At 34.3% G+C, this 20,944-nt stretch overlaps 2 protein-coding genes and 1 pseudogene across 3 annotated transcripts; 1 reads left to right on the top strand and 2 right to left on the bottom strand.

Moving 5' to 3' along the window:
- Positions 1 to 865: 865 nt before the first annotated feature.
- LOC143618197 (uncharacterized) lies at positions 866 to 7,032 on the bottom strand (annotated as a pseudogene). Its single transcript, XR_013150969.1, has 11 exons — positions 6,919 to 7,032; positions 5,777 to 5,838; positions 5,560 to 5,647; positions 5,426 to 5,487; positions 5,246 to 5,342; positions 2,890 to 3,900; positions 2,682 to 2,803; positions 2,547 to 2,594; positions 2,308 to 2,408; positions 956 to 1,037; positions 866 to 874 (listed from the first exon to the last, which is right to left on the bottom strand). The product of XR_013150969.1 is annotated as an uncharacterized LOC143618197 (transcript).
- A 4,623-nt stretch (positions 7,033 to 11,655) lies between these two features.
- On the bottom strand, positions 11,656 to 14,546 carry LOC143618198 (vacuolar histidine transporter YPQ3-like). Its single transcript, XM_077090497.1, has 12 exons — positions 14,270 to 14,546; positions 14,104 to 14,146; positions 13,543 to 13,569; positions 13,345 to 13,434; positions 13,128 to 13,267; positions 12,851 to 13,019; positions 12,631 to 12,756; positions 12,429 to 12,548; positions 12,297 to 12,317; positions 12,072 to 12,130; positions 11,869 to 11,959; positions 11,656 to 11,780 (listed from the first exon to the last, which is right to left on the bottom strand). The coding sequence occupies exons 1-12, from the start codon at positions 14,503 to 14,505 to the stop codon at positions 11,703 to 11,705; spliced, it is 1,200 nt and encodes a 399-aa protein (XP_076946612.1). The 5' UTR covers positions 14,506 to 14,546; the 3' UTR covers positions 11,656 to 11,702.
- Positions 14,547 to 16,745: 2,199 nt separating this feature from the next.
- LOC143618200 (uncharacterized) lies at positions 16,746 to 17,354 on the top strand. The gene has a single exon (XM_077090500.1). It carries the CDS (start codon positions 16,746 to 16,748, stop codon positions 17,352 to 17,354), a length of 609 nt encoding a protein of 202 aa, XP_076946615.1.
- The last annotated feature ends 3,590 nt before the right edge of the window (positions 17,355 to 20,944 follow it).

Below are 20,944 nucleotides of genomic sequence, written 5' to 3'. Positions count from 1 at the left end.
CAATCCTTCGTTGTAATATACGTCTATCGTATGTTTGTTCATGGGTAAAGAAACGCAAAAGGCGTGTATCTTCTAATCCAATAACAAATGACATGTACATATTAGGAATAGTTAGTTTTAACCATTTTCTAAATAGACACATCAGGTTACAAAACATCTAAATTCTAGATCATTGATCATGACTTAAAATCAGGGAGGTCGATCGAGGCTCAGACTTGGTCCTTAACTGGGTTGTGGGCTTAAACTTTCAAATATCAAAACAAGATCGTGTTCGCAGTCTCGTTTGAGCAAAGACCAACCCATCAAAGTAAACACATCGAGTCAACTCATGTGTGACTCACCAATAATTCTATCTTTTTGTAAATGGACATGGTTTTCATACACCCGCCCTGCCAGAAGATATTAAAGTCCTAGTGTACCGGGTCAGTCAAATACTCAAATGTTGGGTCAAAGTACAAGAAGACCACGTAGATATCCATATAATTAACATAATATGCTAACAACTTTAAGCAACCATGAGCATACTTTTATCATCATTTATAGCTCCAGTGAACCACTAAAGTACCTAAAACTTCAAACACAGAGCTTATTTTACATGGGAATACAGACAGACACTATAATTTCACAGTCATGTTAGACACTTGACGGTATCCACAAAAACAATTTCCAGTCCTATCCAAACGGATTACCACCAACTGAAGCTCAGGACCCTGAGCTTGAATATTCCTAAAAATTACATTACAACAATGCAGCAATAGTGTTAAAAGCAATAGTGTTAAATTATATGTGTGCATGCATATATGATACAGTACATATGAGGGGGACTTACGGAATCTGCAGCTTGGTACTTGCCCTGCCATATATACTAAGGCCTCTGCATAATCATATTACAGTATTATTAATAATGAAACAACATAAGTACATTTGTTTGTTGAAGTCTTACCTTGTGACTTACCAGGAGTAAATGGTATTGCTGCAGCTGCACTATCGGGAACCAAGGTGTTGCAAAGCAGATTGCATAGAGCTCATGTAAAATACTGCAGTGTAATTACAACATATCAATTCATACGCACTAAACTGAAAAATATAAGGATGATTTCATATATTCCCTCAAAACTTGGTATAAGATCATATCTAACTAGCATAATATCAAAGATCGTTTGAAATTCATGACATTTATACCCTTCCTTTAAACCTTGCATACGATATAAGAGTTTGGGATGCAAAAGAAAAGAGAAGGGCATAAACTATGTTTATCAACAACCCAACCCAACCCAACCCAACTTTTAATAAAAAACTAATTTCTCTCTCTTTCATATACACAACCCAACCTAACCTAATTTTTACTTTTATTCACAACCCAGCTAAACCCAATTATTTTAATACATAATACATATATATTATTTATGTTTTAATTTATTATATAAAATCTATTAAGTTAAAAAAAATATTTGCTTTTTTAAACATTATTATTTTAAATATAAAAAATATAAAAAAATTACGTTCATTAAACATATTAAAATAATTCAAGTTACAAGCATGACACTAATTTAAAATTGCAAATACATAAGATGGAAACTACATAATTATTCATCAAGGGAAGATTTGTGCCATATATGCACAATCAGATCGTTTTAGAGCATTGTGAGATTCTCTATTGTGAAGTTGTGCTCTGTTGGTCATATAACTTGATAGATCTGCAATTCGTTCGATAGATCTCAAGACTAATACTCCATGTACTAGTCTCAAGACTAATACTCATGCATAGTCTTTCTGGCTCTCAATATTATTTTGAGCATAAAAAATTATTAGAAAAGATAATATCATAATTCTATAAAAAAGAGCTTGAATTTTACAAGTATTAACAAAACAAAAATTTACACATGATAATATTAAAAAAAATACATATTTTTAAAAGTGTTCCGTTTTTAATAAAATTTATATGAAAATGTTCATAAAAATAAACTAAACAAGACTGTGTTTTTAGATATTTAAAATAAGTTAAATAATATAAATTATTAATAAAAATAAATTATATAAAAAAACAATTTGTTTAAAGAATAGAAAAGAAAAGAATATTTAATTTAAGGTGGGTTGTGACTTAGGTTGGGGTTGTGACCTAGGTTGGGGGGTTGAAAAGGATTTAATCTTTTTGTTATTCTTGAATAGTGCCATGACCTCCTATGAGGTCACCAATAATGGTCAAGTTATCAAACCAAATTTAATCAAACGATAAATATAAAAGCTCGTATATTTAACACTAAACTTTTTGGTTGGGTATATATGAAATTTGCCCCAAAGCTGTACCACACAGAACTTACCATGTTGCTAGATTCAAGATCAGTATCACTAGGAAAATCAAATGGATTATGAGATTTTGCATTAGGCCCATGCAGTTGTGGTCCTTCCTCGAATATATACATAAAAAATTAATATTAATGAGAAAGCATCAATTCAGACAACTAATAAACATGAACAAATCAAAATAAGGAGAATAAGTAAAAGAGATATACTATACCAGGATCGGGAGTTCAGTTGTGCCTAACAAAAAGAGTAGATCTAGTATCCAAATCAACTTCTTTCATCTTCAAATTCTGTAAATTCATACAACAAATACAAAAAAGAGCTACTTGCATTTAAATTATAAACAGCATAACTGTTATTCCTATCTAAATCAATACCTCCGATATTCCCCATGCTAAATATGGATCAGCAACTAAAGGGCCATGTACAGGAACTTGCTCACTACTCTTTGTATAACGCTTTCAAAGGGTGTGGTAGAGTTTTCAAACGAACTCCATGACTGTTAGAAAAATTTAGGATTAAACAAATATCTTATTATGTTTGAGTAAACAAACCATATATTGCAACGATAACAGTATAAGATACCTGAGCATGATTATTATTATTATTCTGTATAGTTACTGGGCCCACTAATATCTTGTTGACTAGGCTGTGCATGCCAAGGCATGTCAAATGAGGCCCACCCATCATTCTTTCTGAGTATTCACATCCGTTGATTTATCACCTAAACTTTCAATTGACTGCTTCTGTGGCATAACGGTAAATAAAATCAAAATTAGGCCAAAAGCTTGAACTCCTGATCCACACTCAAAGTTGGTGCTGCAGAAGCTGAAGTGCATCCAATAACTCAAATAGGTCCAAACCATCAAACTTTCCAGGTTCAGCAGAAGGTGCTGATGTGACGGGCTGAGGTGGATTTGGTGCACTAAAAAGATCCAAACCATCAAACTTTCCAGGTTGAGTAGAAACCGCAGATGTGGCAGACTGAGGCACATCTGGTGCACTAAAAAGATCCAGACCACCAAACTTTTCAGGTGCTGATGTGGCGGATTGAGGTGCATCTGGTGCACTAAAAAGATCTAGACCACTAAACTTTTCGGGTGCTGATGTGGCGGGTTGAGGTGCATCTGCTGCACTAAAAGATCCAGACCACCAAACTTTTCGGGTGCTGATGTGGCGATTGAGGTGCATCTGGTGCACTAAAAAGATCCAGACCACCAAACTTTTCAGGTACTGATGTGGCGGATTGAGGTGGATTTTGGCGCACTGAAAGGTCCAAGCCATCAAATTTTCCGGAACCTGATGAGTGTGACAAAGGGGGAGGTGACTGTGAATCGGATCTCAGTATATCACCTCATTAGTCACTGAATAATCTGAAGCCCTAGCATAAACCACCTCATTTGCAAACGTGTCTTCCTGCACGTGATCACTAATCGACTTGTACTAAGAAACCGCAACATGCCTCTGTCGGATCCAGGTTTTTTAGTGAGTGCAGGTGTTTGTTTCCCGTACCGGCGTTCTTCATATTGATAATCGTATGGTGACTTTGAGAGTAAGATGATATGAACTAGCCCGTCTTGTTTCATCTCACGGTTTCTATGATTCTGTTATAATGATTGCCAAATTTAACAAGTTAGTTTACCAAATTGCCAATATATACATATTTTAAAAATCGGATAATATATGCGTAGACCTTATTAATAGGGTGTTTGGGATTGCTTATTTAACTCCAAAAGTGTTTTTTAGTGCTTATTGACTTCTAGTTTTTTCGAATGAGTTTTCAGAAAAGGATTTTGTATTAGCTTTTGTGGTGCGAAAAGTCAACAAGCAATAAGCTGGTTTTTAAAAGAGTGTTTAGGCTTAACCTATTTAGGTAAAATGACCAAAAAGGACAAAAATCAGATTGGTGAATAATGAATTCAAAGTGAAGGTGGGTATATTTGTAATTTGATATTCTAAAAGCCAAAAGCAAAACAAAAGGCCAAGATTTTTGGCTTCTCAAAAACCGCTTTTTAAGTTTTAACCCATACCAAAATGCAAAAATTAAAAAGCACTTCTTAAAAACCCAAACAACTTAAAAAGCCAATAAGCTAATAAGCACTTTCTAAGAGCAATTCCAAGCACCAACTAAGTTTTGAAGTTTTCATTAAGGTTACTAACTATTAAAACATGTTCAAAGGTCACCTCCAAGTATCAATATGGTTTCGTTTATGACGATTTCATTAATTTTTAAAGGCCGTGGTCAAGCTTAGATTGTTAAAATGACAAAACTGCCACTGAATTTAAAAGATTCATGGGTATTTTGGTTATTTTACAACTCTAAAAGTGCTAAAAATTAAATTTAATGCCATTATTTTTACGGTCAAAATGTTTAAAGTTGTTAAAATGACAAAAGTGGCCCTGCATTTAGTAGATTAATGGCGGCTGTCTTTGTAATTTTACAACTCTAAAAGTGCTAAAAATTTACTTTGAAGCATTTCAACATTTTACAAAATTCCAGCAAGTTCTTTCTCTGCAAATATCAGCATAAATAAAAGGCTGAACTGAAATACATGACCATTCTACCCTGATTTTATGAAACTTTTAAGTTAATGCATACGAACTTTTATGGTTAAAATGGATAATATGAAAGTTTTAAGGTTTTAAGAAATATAACAGTAATATCCTAGCCTGTTTCTAATGAAAAGGATAACTATGATATTTTAATTAGTTTCTAGGGGTAGATATGATATTTTCATTTTAGATTGGGTATCTATATGATATTTCAGAAGTTCTAGGGTATATATGAACTTCAACCTAAACGAAAAAGTAGCCTCTAAAGTTGTTTTACTATTTGGGTGGGGCTTTAGTGATAACTTTTGACTACTTGGGAGTTAGGTGGCCTATGCACATATTATCCCTTTGAAAAATTTATATATAAATTAATAAGCAGGTACACTACCAGTATATCTCTAGGAGGTTTTCCAGACGTCTTTGAAGCAAAAAATTTCTTATCCACGTATACTCTCTTTATGAAATCCCGAACTTTGTCCACATTGCTGTAATAGATAACATGCATAAGAATATTCATATGTAATACTTACAATTCAAAAAATAAATGCAAACTTTAAAAGTGTATCACCTGTTATCTGGAAGTCTCTGTTCCCGTGGGTCCCAATCTCTAAGAAATGTTTCTCTTGCACGCTGGAGAAGTAAATATATTATGATATAATAAACAAATTTGTAACCGTAAAAGATATTAGGAGGTAGGTGTACCTGATTACCACCTTCTTGAAGGGCTTCAACTTCTTGTGAAGTAAACTTAGACATTGATACGGACTTAACACGGTGAGTAAACTCACGGCTGCAAATTGCATTTATACAACTTAATTATGATGTTATACAGTGACAAAATTACACATCCATTTTTTACCCAACATTCATGTGCAAAATAACTTAGAATAAAGAACTTTAAGTGATTAGAGAAACCCACTGTATCCCGCTACATGTCATGCAAACGAACGTCCAAAATTTGTGCACACGTATTGGGGGTCCCTGGGAATCAAATATTCAAAACAAAATACAGTCAAAGAACAATGAGAATCAAAAGAAACTGTTTAACCAAATTAAACTAATCAAGAATTATCACTGTTAACCCTTAAAAGTTTACATAAAAAACTGAATGAGGTTACAGTTGATTATAACAGATGGAATATATAAACAAATTGTGCTCCATGCCATCCATGTCATAACAAGAGTGACATAATCCAAGTTACAAAGTGCCAATCAGTAACATTAAGAAAACAGTAAGAATCATTGTCAATTTCACATATAAAATACGTATTAAAATTAAAGTGTTTAATTTCTGTTTCCATCCCAAACATGATGATCTGTATGCAATACTTGTATGATAGATCCTAACATTTGAGTCTTGAAATACAGTTGGGGTATAAACAAGCCGGGCCACTCGTGAGCTACTTGATATCGGCTCGTGAGTCGTGAGCTAAAATGAACTTGAGCTTAAAAATAAGCTTGTGTCATAAACGAGCCCGACCTTCACTTATGGTGCTCGAGGAGGCGGCTCAAGAGCCAAAACGAACCAATTATTTATCTAATTTTTATTTAATATATTAAATATATATTTTTATAATAAAACTTTTTATTATATATAAAAGTATAATAAAAAAAAAGTAAATAAGATGCATTATGTCACATATGAAAATTATAGCTAAAATATATGCAAAAAAAGGAATAAACTTTAGTTAAATAATTAATAGATAACAAACGAGTCGAGCCGAAGCCAAGCCTGAGCTTGAAAACCTAATCATGAGTCAACCTAGATCTTTAAAAATAGAGCTCGAAACGATGCTAGGTCGAGCTTGAAAAGCTACTCAACTCAGTAGCAGAGCTAGAGCCTAGACGAGCTCAGGGTAGGGTAGGGTCGGGTGGTTTAGATCCTAAAAAACAGTAGTGTTCTCAATTGATGAATAATAATGCTATGGATGTGCATATGGTATCAATTATATAGATGCATATGAAGATGAGTGTAAACTAAGTAGTAGAAAGAGAAAACAGGTAGAAATGAATGAATTAATATAAAGGTTGAATAAGTAAGTGATAAAAATAAATACATACGAGGCTGTTGCAATTGATGCATCTTCGATTGGGAGGAAGCTTCATCAATCCCCTAATTATCTTTTCATTTCGCTCCTCTACCTTCCTGCTACTGCTACTGCTACTGCTACTCATCCTCAATTGATTTGATTAATTTCAGAGCTCAATCTAGGGTTTTCAATTAGCCCTAACTTGGTTTTACAGCCAGCCAATTCGTCAGCTCAACCTCAACGACAAGAAGATTAGATTAATTTAAGTGCTTCAAATTTGGCTTTTCAGGCCAGTCAATTTTATATATATATATATATATTATATGTAATGAAAATGAATTAATATTATTTGTGTGTGCACAATACATTCATTCATCCATTCAAATTTGGGCCGTTATACAACTCATGATGATATATTTGCTGCTCCCTGTCCACTCTATGTTTCCACTTTACCCCCCCCCCCCCCCCCTTATTATCCAGTTACACCATTTTACTCCCTCAACTTATCATCAAACATCTGTAACCATATTAGACCACCAACTAACAAATTAAAATGGGTTAAATTGAAGATGATATAAAAACATTCACAAAGGATGCATAACTACACAAAGTTTAAAACTATTTATTAATATCCTAATATTGTAATACTTGTGTCTCGTTTGAATATAAAGAATTTTTAAGTTGTATAGAATTGTAAAACTTGTTGTCGGTTGTAAAAGGGGCTACCAAAGTTTATGTGGCATGGTTAAACGCTCGCCATACCAGATCAAGGCAAGGGAGGGACTTCAACACATTAACGGGTGGCAAAGAAAGGGACTTCAACGCATGATGGGGCCCAAATGTGGTCACGGGACTTTAAATCACAATACAATGTTAAAAGGATTGGGCTTTAACGTGACGTGACGCTTTAACTTCAGGTTTAAAGCTCCTTTACAACAACCACCCTACAAATGACGTAATATAGTTATTTAATAGGATAAAATGTTACCTTCTTATATGTTACAGTTAAAAGGAAAATATATATAGAAATTTTGCTAACGATTTTATGATTAACTACTTTAAGTAGATTATTTATTAAACACAAAGGTGTTATAAATTTATAATGTACATAGATGTAATGTATTGTTTGGGGCTTTGGGCCACTAAAAGTAAATATTATCTATAAGCTCACAGAGCAAATTAAAATAAATATGTCTTGTTAAAACACGCCTTCAAAATATATGACACGTGTAATCATTTCATGATTACACGAGTATTAAATACTATTGTAAAAAGTACCAAATTTCACCTCGTCTTCAGCCATGGGAAGACGCTTCAGGCAATGCAATCGTGGAGTCAATCGCCGCCAAGAGGCAAACTTAAACTTATCAACATTTGTTACTTTCCTTGCTTATGACAATTCTTTTTTTTCACCTTGGAATCATAAGACGGGTGATCCTTCAATATACGGTGGCAATCATCGAGGAATAATGAAGTTCGAAGCAGGATCCTTTTTCTCATATGACGTGAGTATTATAAAATTTGGATATGTTTATTTCTAACATAGAATTAGTTCTGTTGATGCTTAAGTTGTTTACAAATTTGGTTAGATCTTGCTTTATAGTTCAATCACCTTTATAATCTGCATTTTAAGGAATTTGATGATTTAAAAGAATATACGAAAGATTTTAACGGTGTGTTCTTTAGCAAGAACATGGATCAAATGAAAATTGTTGTATTGTTACCAAAATTATAGATAATTTCTTATCTAGGGTTTAGTTTTACAAAAATCCCCAAAAGATAAATTTTTCATTGAAGCAAACTCCATCTAAAGTCAAAACTGAAAGTTGACCATATTTTGACCACGTATTGACAATCTAACATGAGTGGGATAAAAAGACTAAAAGGGGCTTCATAAATAATTATAAACAATAAAAAGGCATGCCACTAGAGGTGCACAAAAAAACCGGTTTCGGAACCTAAATGGTGGAACCGAACCGGAACCGGTTCCAGTTCCTACCCGGTTGGCCCAATACCCGGTTTGGGTATTTTTGTACCCGAAAATCGTACCCGGTTCTCCTATTTGTATGTCCCCATCGGTTCCAACCCGGTTCCTACCCGGTTCTTAATTGTAACCGGTTCGGTTCCTACCCGAAAAAACCGGTTCCGGCGGGTTTTTTTTTATTAGTCAAACATTGGTCAAATTAGCCGTTGGAACCGGTTCCAACGGTAATATAGCCGTTGGAACCGGTTTTTGAGACACAAAATAGCCGTTGGAACCGGTTCCAACGGTAATATAGCCGTTGGAACCGGTTTTTGAGAGAGAATAGAGCCGTTGTAACCGGTTCCAACGGTAATATATCGGGGCATCTTGTTGTTTCGATCACCATAACAACGTCGTTATTAGTTGCCATTTGTTGTCGGTTTAAGCTTAATTGTGTTTTGGAGTGTGTTTTATAGTTTTGGAAGTGATTTAACAAGTACACACTCATACATTGGTATTTATAGAATGAAAAATGGCTAAATATAGTAATAAAGCCGGTTCCAACGGTCAAAAACGGCTATATAGCCGTTGGAATCGGTTTCTAACGGCTATATTGTTTGAATTTCAAAAAAAACCGGTGGAACCGGTTTTCACGTAATAACCGGTCCGGTTCCAACCCTACCCGGTTCCTAAAAGTTTGCATTTCTGGGCATCGGTTCGGGTCGGGAACCGAACCGGTTCTTGACTGGAACCGGTTTCATTTTCTACCCGGTGTGAAAAAAACCGGTTCCGAACCGGTTCGGGTTTTCAAGGTGAACCCGATTTGTGCACCTCTACATGCCACTACACGTATACATATTAGATAAGATAATGTTTGGTATACATAAATAAAAGACGAAGTGGAATAGACTATTGTGATAAAAAAAAATAATAATGTTTGATTGGTTAATATAATGAAACATTTATAAACTCATTCATTCAATTCCTTCTAAAACATCTCAAATTTATTTCAACTGCACCCGGGTTTTTTTTTCATTTCTTTATCTCTTTCACCCTATATCACCTCCACCACCCTCCCACAACTGTCCACACCCTCCCGCCTAGGGACGGCAAAAAAAACCCGAGCCCGACGGGTATACTTGAAACCCGAAACAAATGGGACGGGTATACCCGAAATCCGATGGGTATAGATCGGGTATGAAATTAGGATTTAAAAATTTTCGCGGGTACGGGCTGGATTTGGGATTAGATGATATCCGGCCCGATTACCCGAAAACATATACCCGTTTACCCAAATCATATACCCGAAAACTTCTTTGTATTTCGTAAGTTGTGAAGCATATATATATATATATATATATATAATAGGGTTCAAATAAGAATAAGGAGTTTCCTAGGAATAGTAAGAACCAACAACTTTTTGACATTTGGCATTACAAATAATAATGAAAGAACAATTCTAGGAAACTATGTCGGTTATAGGTAATTTTAAATCTCAACCATTGATTAACATGATCTAATGACTATGATTTATTCCTAGTCTTCCTAGGAAACTACTTATTTTTAGGATAACCCTCCCCTATATATATATATATATAATTATATTAAAAAAATAATAATATTTTTTATTTATTGTCACGCTTGTATATATGGAGTGTATTATATTTAAATTTGTAATAATTCTTATATGAACAAAAGGTATAAAATAATTACAGTAACAAAAAAATGTACTTGAAAGTCCCAACAGGTATACCCGATAACCGCGGGTATGTCCGATACCCGAAAAAATACCCAACGGGTAATGAGCCGGGTACGGGACACGATTTTACCACTGGGTATGGGTATGAGATTACCAATACCCGGCCCGTTGCCATCCCTGCTCCCACCACCACAATCACTGCCCACCGTTTGCCACTACGACCGTCACTGCCGACCTCGCCCGCCGCTGACTAGGCGAGATTTCATTTAAAATAATTTTATTAACTAAAGAAGTGGTGTGATTTTTTTGGTGTTTTTTCGCTGATTTGGTTAGGAGACGAGATATAACCGTAAAATCTCGTTAACAGTAAAATCTTGGTAAAACTTATAATGAAAAGTAGAAAAAGAAAATAAAGAACACTTTCTTATGATGATTATATCATTACATTGTATTTTATCTATTTATTTATCTTATGTTACAGATTACCGCAGTGAAAAATGAAGGAGCTGGCGAACAAGAGAAGAAGGAAAGCTGTAGTTCTTCAATCAGTAACAAATGATAAAGTTAAAAATGTATTGGATGTTCACATTGAAAATTTATACCCACCAATGCATTATCTTTGACTATATAGATGCCATACAAAGTGTTTATTCATAATTAAGTAAAAGTACTAATTCGTATAACTAGTCGAACTCCCACTTGTGATGCGTCAAGAACTCATTCGGTCGGCATCGATTTGCTCGCGCATTACGTTATCGACACTCGGTATAGCAACCGAAAGAAAAAAAAAACTAAAGAAAAATAAGCATGTGTTTTACATCAATCGAAAACCATTGAAACGAATTAGCTTAAGTTAGATTCACAAACTAAAATAGATTTAATGATAAAAAATGGCAATGCATAGGCTAGATCACCCAATGGGTAAAAGGTCCAAAATCATACTTAAAAGATATACAAGATAATTGAAAGGTTTCAACTTCTTGTCAAATCCAATTAAAGTCCATAAATCTACTTGCTACGCTCAAATAAGAATACCCGATGCGCGTTTTGGTACACACCAACGCGGTTCGGTTCATATGCAATCACATTGGTTCCAAGTCCCTGTGCTTAGAGTGGCAAGCAGAAGAACAGCTTCTAGTTTGTTGTTATTAGATCATGGATTCAAGTCTGCGTGCTTAGAGTCAACACCTTTATGTTTCCGAAGTCGAAAATACACAAATTGAGTTAGAATCTAGGAAAGCGTTAAGGATCAAAAGTCTTATGAGTCTGTTGAAATGCATTTTAAAAAGAAAATAAATAATAATATGTTTGAAGGATACAAAAGTATCAAGCATTATGCATCCACTTGCTTCCACTACCCATGGAAGGTTTGGTTGTATTTTTGACCACTCCATGCTACTCACAAGTATGCTACAAAAATACATAATCACAATATGTTTAGATTCAATATCGACAATTAAATTAGAACATAATACAAAAACCTGAACTGCAGGATCATTTCAGATATTTGATCAACGCTTACCTTGCTACATAAGTAGAATTTCCAAGAAGAGCAAAGACGAACATTAGTGGATTCAGACCCTGCAAATATTTGTGCAATTAACATAATTTACAACATCCACAAGCGTAATTGTTCTATGCATGTTTGACTTGCAGCCAAGAGTCAAAGGTGCAGATTCAATAATTAAAGATGTTCTTTTCCATATAATAAACATAAACATGAAGAACATGATGGATTTGTGCTCACCTGAACATGTCCCCTTCTGATCTGCAAATCCAAAAACAAACATTTTAACAAGGTACTTTTTCCAAATTGTTATGAGCCAAAAAATATACTTTTTTAAGTTTTTTTACAACTTTATGCCACATAGATTCTTACGTTTAGCAGAATTTGTGGAAGACGTCCACCCATGTAAATAGCTGCCATTCCCCAACCAAGGAAGGTTCCGATTCCAATACTTTCTATGCCATCACTACCTTCAACTAAACTTCCACTTGCCTGCATTTGATGCATATGGTCAAACAGTCATATTTTCTATTGACTGAAGTCAACCAATAGATATTAATTCACTGTTATTTACCTGTAAAAGCTTTCTTCCCACTTGTAATACAATTCCATTATGTGAGTTTACTGAATCTGAATTAAGGTAACTGTTTCTTTCAAGTGTGAGATTGTATGTGCAGAGAAACATAGTCAAAGAAAAAACCTACAGAATAATAGAAGTATAACTGATTCAGTAAAGGTTTAAACTTTAAAGTATAACTTCCAAAAAGTAAGCATATTTGTTACATATGACTCACCACACATAACATATTCTTAGTTTCTGAAACAGTAGATGATTGTCTCGACACATTTCCACCGAGCAACGGTTCTTGCAGAATATCCTGATCACATTTATCAGTGTGTGTTCTATGTGAGTGAAGGAAACTCGCTGTACGAGTGTGACTACTAGACAGAGATCTAGCAGAACTGCCCCATAAAACACAATACAAATTAATAAGTTATTAGTATGTGTGTATACGTTTCTCACAAATCATGCATTTAACTTAACAAAATTCTAAAAACAAATGTGAATACCTGTAGTATACTGTTTCAGTGGAAGAATTATCATCAACAGATGGAATTTGCAAACAAGGAGTGACTTTTGATAGCATAGGAACCGTTGATTCTTCAAGGCCGACATCATTCGCTAGCTGTTTCTTGTCTACTGACTCAATCTAGATTTAAAACAATGTTCATAAGTTTAAAGTGCAAAATGTAAAGTGGCATAATTGTATACATGCAATATTATTACCTTATAGACTTGTTTCTTAGATGTAGCATCAGAGAAGTAACCATAGTAAACTGCTTGGATGGCAAGAGCTAAGGTAGTCAGCAAGTACAGCTGCACGAGCGCCAAAAATTAAAAAATTACGCAAAAGTTTGGTCTGACTCAAACTAACAGTAACAGAACAAAAATGAAAGGTTATTTTATTAGTTTGAAGCTGCTTACCACTGCCATATAATACTGTGTTGGAAGCTGCAGAGTACAAGAATAGTAAAATGTGTTAAATTATGAAAGATAAGATACTTTTTAAACTAAAACAGAGTCTCATGTAACACTAACAAGATTCAGTTTCATCCATATATAAAAGTAATATGTAATACTAAGAAAACTCATTGGCAATAACATAAAATCCAACTTTCAGAAGAACAAAGTAATACATGGCCTTCACAGTGTTGTGTAAACTGGAATTAGCCGGCGACTAGTCACTAATCAGAGACATTGGTCAATAGTCAGGCAAACTCGGCCAAATCAGTCAAAAATTGAACGTTGTCTTTATTTTATTATTTTTTTTAGAGGGAATAGGACTTTGGTTTTCTTAATGACTTGTTATGTTTATATTTAGTTATTTATGTCATAAGTATTTATGTGAATTATATATAAAACTTCCAATCTGATTAATCGCTAGTCATTACCCCACCGCCCGACTAGTAACTAGCAAGTTCTACAACACCGAGCCTTCATATGAAAAAAATTAGCAGGATTCAAAAGAAAGAAAGAAAGACTCACCGTAGCTGGTTCTAACAAACAACCAAACACATTGAAAAGATCTCTGCAAATAAAATAAAAAAAAATAAAAAAGATGATAAACAATTAACATCATGATACTGTAAAACACTAAACATCTACTTCACATATTACAACATATCACTAGAGATAAAGATACAAATATTACCCAAGTATCCATGTGAAAAGGAAGCACATAGCAAGGCCTTCAGAAGACTTGTGTTTGTAATTCATAATAATCTGAGGCACCTCTGCAACACCCCAACTTAAAACACTAATCACCCCCAACATCAGTGACACCCAATCCTTGGTGCTGCAAAGGCAATAGCTCATGTAACTTCTAGGCCATTCCGAGCAATGCTGATTTGCAGGGCATATTGGCAGATCACTTGTGAACAGCACCATTGCATCCAACAATTCAACTGCACCTAATACCTATGCAATATATTATTCAAAACTGTTACTATAGTTAATTGAACCAAAAAACTTTTGGCAATACTTTTGAAGCATTGCGTTGCTTTCAAAGTGCATAATCTATGACGTTATTTTACTAATCTCGTGAAAATAACGTTAAAAGTGACATCAGGCATCATGTGGTGGCGTTGATAGCCGAAAGACAAGGACAGATGCACCAATCGGCCCGATGGTTGAGTGCTATGTGCCTTATGTCTAAGGCTTGATGCAAAACTACTATTGAGCCGGGGTGGGATTTATCAATAATGATGATGATGAACTTTTGGCAATACTTTTGAAGCATTGCTTTGGTTTCAAAGTACATAGATAATGAAATATATAGATTTTGTTATTATATGAATACAACCAAAACAGGACCACAGAGCCCTAATAACAATAATAGCTATATAAATGTAGAGTGCGTTATATGATCAATCACAAGGAAACTAGAAAGAGATAGTATTTGAAGGTTTAACGTAATGAATAATGTAATGCAAAGTAAACAATAACAATTGAAGCAAACCTGCAAGAATAAGAATATGCAAATAGTATGAAGCAGCAGGATTGGGTGCAACGAGTGAGTTTACAGGCTTTTGCGGCAGCTTTGGTTGGCTTTATATAATAATAATAATAATAATAATAATAATAATAATCGGCCACATGCGGCGTTGTGTGCCGTTAGGGCGACCCTACCACGTCAAAGTCTGGGCTTTCTCAATCCAACAAATCATAAAGAAATATATTTGAACGGCGGCACTACATAAACGGAAAATTCTCATAATAGCTCATTTAAATAATGTGTTTTTAAAATTATCCTTAATAATTCGAGTTTTTAACTTTGTCCCTTTGTTATCTCGTCGCCGACGACATGATAGCGAACACCGAAGATGCGTTACTGAAACAAATAGGATAACGACACGTGGCCGGAATTTGGCCGGAATAGGTCGGCGACGATGCATTAGTGGATAACGCATCACCGCTACCCGTTAGCAACATAACGCATCGCCAACCCTATGTTATACGTAACGTAGGGTAGCAGCGATGCGTTATGTTGCTAACGTAACGTAGGGTAGCAGCGATGCGTTATGTTGCTAACGTAGGGTAGCATCGATGCGTTATCCACTAACGCATCGTCGACGACCTATTCCGGCCAAATTCCGTCCACGTGTCGTTATCCTATTTGTTTCAGTAATGCATCGTCGGTGTTCGCTATCATGTCGTCGACGACAAGATAACAAAGAGACAAAGCTGGAAACTTGAATTATTAAGGATAATTTTGGAAACATATTCTTTAAATGGGCTATTATGGGAATTTCCCCTTGCATAAATAAAGTAAGGACTAAAACTAAATAATAATAATAATAATAATAGAGAAAATTCTCATAATAGCCGATTTATAGAATGTGTTTCATCAATGCTTGTGTTTCACCGACTGACGTCACCCTATTTGTTCACCTCAACTTTTATATTTTTTTGTTTTATATTTGATTTGAATTCAGGTACAATAACACACGTTACAAAATATTTAGTATCTAGGTTTATCTTTTATGAACTATGTACAATTACTAAATGTGCTCTGCTCTATCTTCCAATCGAAGTTTAAAAAAATTAAATTAAATAAAATTAAATTAACTGTGTATCATTATTAAATGCAAATCAAGAATAGAGATGGCCCGATTGTGTCTCATATTTTGCTTGCGGAGGAATTGGTTAATTATCTGGGAATGGAATGATGAGAACGCTAGATGTATTGTTCGTCTCCTTAGGTGTTTCCATTTATGTTCGTGTTTGAAGATAAATTTGGAAAAATCAAGGTTGTTCGGTGTTGGTGTGAAATATCGAGAATGACTAATTTGATGGGGTGCGTTGCAGGCTCCATCCCCTTCATTTATTTAATAGAATCAATAGTTGGGCTCCGATTTTCGAAGTGTTCGATAAGAGACTATCTAAGTGGAAAGAGTCATCTCTTTCGATTGGTGGTCTTGGAAAGCCTCCCTATTTAAAGCTCCTACCGGCGTCATTAACACTTTAGAAGGTTTTTATCGGAAGAAAAGAGAAAAATCTATTGGGTTATTGTTGCCTTACCGATTGAGAAAGGAGGTTTAGGCATCACAGGGTTGAAAATCATGAACCAAGCCCTTTTATTGAAATGGGCTTGGAGGTGGAAAATAGAACTTAACAATTTATGGAAAATGGTCATCGAAGGTATTCATGGTTCTAGTAACGATTGGGGGTTAGTGCCGATTAATAAGAAAATATTGGGGATTTGGAAAAATATTGCTTCCGCCATCAAAGATTTAAAGAACAATGGTGAGAGCTTAGATAAATGTTTCGTTAGTAAGATTGGAGATGGTAAAAGTATTAAGTTTTGGCTCGATACGTGGAACGAGTGTGGCCCGTTAAAATTGCTTTTCCCGCTTCTTTTTTCCCTTGAAAAAAAGAAACATTGTACGGTTTTTGAAAGGGTTAGAAATGTGGGGAATTGGATTGAATGGAGCTGGAATTGGAGAAGGGATCCGAGAAGTGCCGAAGAGGTTTTGGAATGGGAGAAGATGTTTGGTCTGTTTAGTCCGATTCTCGGTTCAAATGGGCCGGATAAGTGGATTTGGAGAGGTGTTAAAGGTGACGAGTTCTCTGTGGCGGATGCTAGAAGAATTATTGGTAAAGATATTGAGCCGAACTCGGGGAGTATGATAGGTTGGGTCAAATGGATTCCGAAGAAGTGTCTTGTGTTTATGTGGCGAGAGGTGATGAATAGGATTCCTACGAGAACCGAATTGATGAAGAAAGGTACAGGTTAGTTCAGGCTCTTGCAGTCTTTGCGGGTTAGCTCCGGAAACGGCAAATCACCTTTTTTCTAGCTGTGAAGTGGCGGGTCACGTTTGGAGTTGGTTCGAATCTTGGACCTCGGTTTCTTCGGGGGGTTGCAACAGTGTTTTCGAGCTCTCCAGATTGCATTTGACGGCAGGTTTGTCCCAAGGTAAAGAGGAGGTTGTTCAAGGCTTGGTGATAACGATTTGTTGGAGGCTGTGGAAAGCTAGAAACGATCTTGTGTTCTCTAAAATTCTGGTAAGGATTGTTGATATTGTTAGTGACATTAAGGCTTTAGGGTTCTTTTGGTATAGAAATAGGCCTCGGTTAAAACCAGTCTTGTGGTCAGATTGGTGTTCGTTCAATTTGGTGTAATGTCTCTTTGGTCTTTGTAGCCTCCGGGCGTTGTTCGCTGTTGTTTATATAGTGAAGTTTCAAAAAAAAGAATAAAATTAAATAAATGGTTTTTTAATCACTCTGTCAATTGAAAAGTAAAAAAAACAATATAAAATAATATATGTTCTTTTTACCATTGAGAAATAAAAGTAGGAATGCTGATTTTTCTAAGTCATATGTAGTTAGTAAAAGTCTATAATTGAAATCGTACTTCAAAATAAAACTAAATACATTGTTTTTAAAATCGACATACTGTTACAACTAAACAAAAAAAGTAAAAGTATTTAAACACAAATAAATATACATTTGCATAAAAATGCCAATTTCAATAAAAAACATAGCTTTTAAAAATAAAAAAGGTGTATAGATATTTATATATAAACAAATATAAGAAATCATAATACTAAAAAATAACAAAATGTATAAAACTTATATGTGGTAGATAGCCTAAAAATTCTTATAATTAAAAGTTTGTGAAAAATACAAAAAACCTTCAAAGTTATATTAACTAACGATTGGTGGATGACATTAATGAATTAGACTAAAACTGATAATTAATTGAAATTATTGTATCATGAAAGCCTAAAATTGATAATTTTAAAAAACTACATGGTTCAAAATAGAAGTTCTCTCAAAAATCTATTCAAAAAGCTATGAATATGTAAGGCTTTTGAACCAAACGGCTTTAAAATCCACTTCTATTGATGTAATTTAGGCTTTTTTTATGTTTTGTTTTAGTGGTTAGCTTTTTTTAACCATCATTTTAATATGACTTATTTTGCCATTAAAAAAATTACATATATTAATACTTTGACATGAATTTTAAGAAGCTATGAAAATACATTATAAAGAAAAAGTTTAAAGGGAAGTATGGCAAAACCCAAAAAGGAAAACAATGATTTGATGGATATAACATGAAAGAATCTTAAGTTATGGTTCCTTAACACCACTTTATTTTTCATTTTTTGTAACAATACTTTTGAGTTTTGAAAGCTATCACTAATAATTATTGTTACGAATCATATGTAGGCAGTTGATTGATTGATAATATAAAATTCTATTATATGTGTAAATGAATCATATCTATGCTTTTTGTGAGCATGGTTCCACGCATCATATTTCAATCTCGCTGGATGTCACGATTGAAATAATACTATGTTTGCTATGGTTTGTCTTATAATGTGACCACGAGAATATTAATAATTATGCATAGCTTTTCATACATCGATCATTGGAGCAATCATTCATTGTTCAAAATTTGGGACGATTAAATTAACTAATTGCCTTAAACTTGCGTCATATGCGATAATTAAAGAGAACTCATATGTATAAGTTATTTTTTTTAATGACAAACTCGTATGTGTATATCCCTTGTGAGGGTTAGAACCTATGATCTCTCATCAAAATTAGTGAGTCTCTACCAAGTGAGCTAGCCTCACATTGATTTATGTTTAAGCTAATTAGCTTCAACCTACCATAAGTCGCTCGTCCGTAGACCGTAGTATATCTTCGAGACTTTGACATAGTTGATAATTAGTAGTTCAAGGATGACAACAAGCGATGATTAGGTAGGGAACTGGGGATATGCGTATAGATAAGATTTTGGCTGAAACCAAAAATGAACCAAACAGAAGTTTTAGCTTTTCAGTTTCAGAAAACCTTTATGATGGTTTCTCGTATGAGACTGGTTATGTGATGGTTCAATTTTTGTTTTACATTTAAACTTGAAATGTTCGGAGTAGAAAAAAGTTAACCGAAATAATAAACTAAAAACTATAACTTTTAACCTAATATTTATCAGTGGCGGATCCAGAAAATTTTTATACAGGGGTCGGATTTTTGGGTCAATACCCAGTTGACTATCGCTATGTAAATTTTCGGTTCAGTCATTCGGATCGGGTTAAATCGATATAAAATTTTTTCGGTTTAGTTGTTCTTGCGGGATCAAAGCGGGTCGGGTCATATAATAATAAAATAATTAAACAAAATATAAAATATAATATAACCAAACTAAAGGACGTGAAACGTAATGTTTCACAATTAAATATTAGTCTTTCTCATGACTATATCTTCAATAACTTAACCTAAAAATAAGTTCGTATTCTTCCATTGTTCCTTAATAAAGCTACTGAAAAATCTAAATAAATCTTTACCTTTTCCTCTTCACATTCTTAAATTTCATGGCCCATAATTTTTTTTTCTATGGGAGTCGTAAATTTAAAACTATATGCATGTTTAATAAATTATTCGGTTTAGATCGGGTCACGTATATTCATATAGCTATAGACATAATATATATGTTAAATCATTAAAAGAAATTATTAAAAATTTAAATATAATGTACTGAGTAAAAAAGAATAAGTAATATAAATGCAAAAATGAAAAACAGAAAACGTGTTTATGAATTGAAATTGATAAACAGAAATAAATAAAATAATAATAGTGATGCTTATCTCTTTTTAATTTTTAGTCTGACATTTACTCTACACAGTACACATACTGATTTACATACAATTTACAAAGTCAACTTTTAATTTTCCCTTTTAAATATTAGGTGAGCATCCTCTTCATCACTCACAGCTTCCTTCGGCGTCGTCAACAGACACCGGAAAATTTCCGGCTTGTTCAAGTTCAAACTTTTCTTTTATCTTACATTCTCTCAAGTTTCACAGGGGTCGGCGTCAAAATTTCACAGGGGTCGATTGGGATTTCAACACATGTAAAGAACTAAATATCATAATCTCACAGGGGTCGGCCGACCCCCGTACCACCACTGTAGATCCACCTCTGATATTTATGTTAAACTATTAACAAATTTAAACATAGAAGTTTATTGTGAGTAGAGGACACTTAAGATTAAGTGGCAATCAGATTTTGGTTCCGCTAATCGGTTTTTTTTGCTCACACCCAAGTTTTGGTAATCTCACATAGTGGCATACACATCTGATACCAAGGAGCAAACGGGCCTTACCAGCCATACCCGACCTGACCTGGACCCAATTATTGGTATTCTCAAGACCCAAGAACCGACCCTATTGTAACATAACCGGGTCTGATCGATTCTGGTCTCACATCTTACCCGGTTTATGCTCACCCCTACTAATACATGATTACTCATTACCCATCAGTTCACATTCAAAAGCATTCGCAAAACAAATGTAAAACTACATGTTTTTATAACTTT

The sequence above is a fragment of the Bidens hawaiensis genome, unplaced genomic scaffold (genome assembly GCF_021521415.1).
Source record: "Bidens hawaiensis isolate Kalapana, Puna unplaced genomic scaffold, B.hawaiensis_p1.1 tig00065252_1, whole genome shotgun sequence".
Lineage (NCBI taxonomy): Eukaryota > Viridiplantae > Streptophyta > Magnoliopsida > Asterales > Asteraceae > Bidens > Bidens hawaiensis.
The sequence above is the reverse complement of the archived record's forward strand: the minus strand, read 5'-3'. Positions and strand labels throughout refer to the sequence as shown.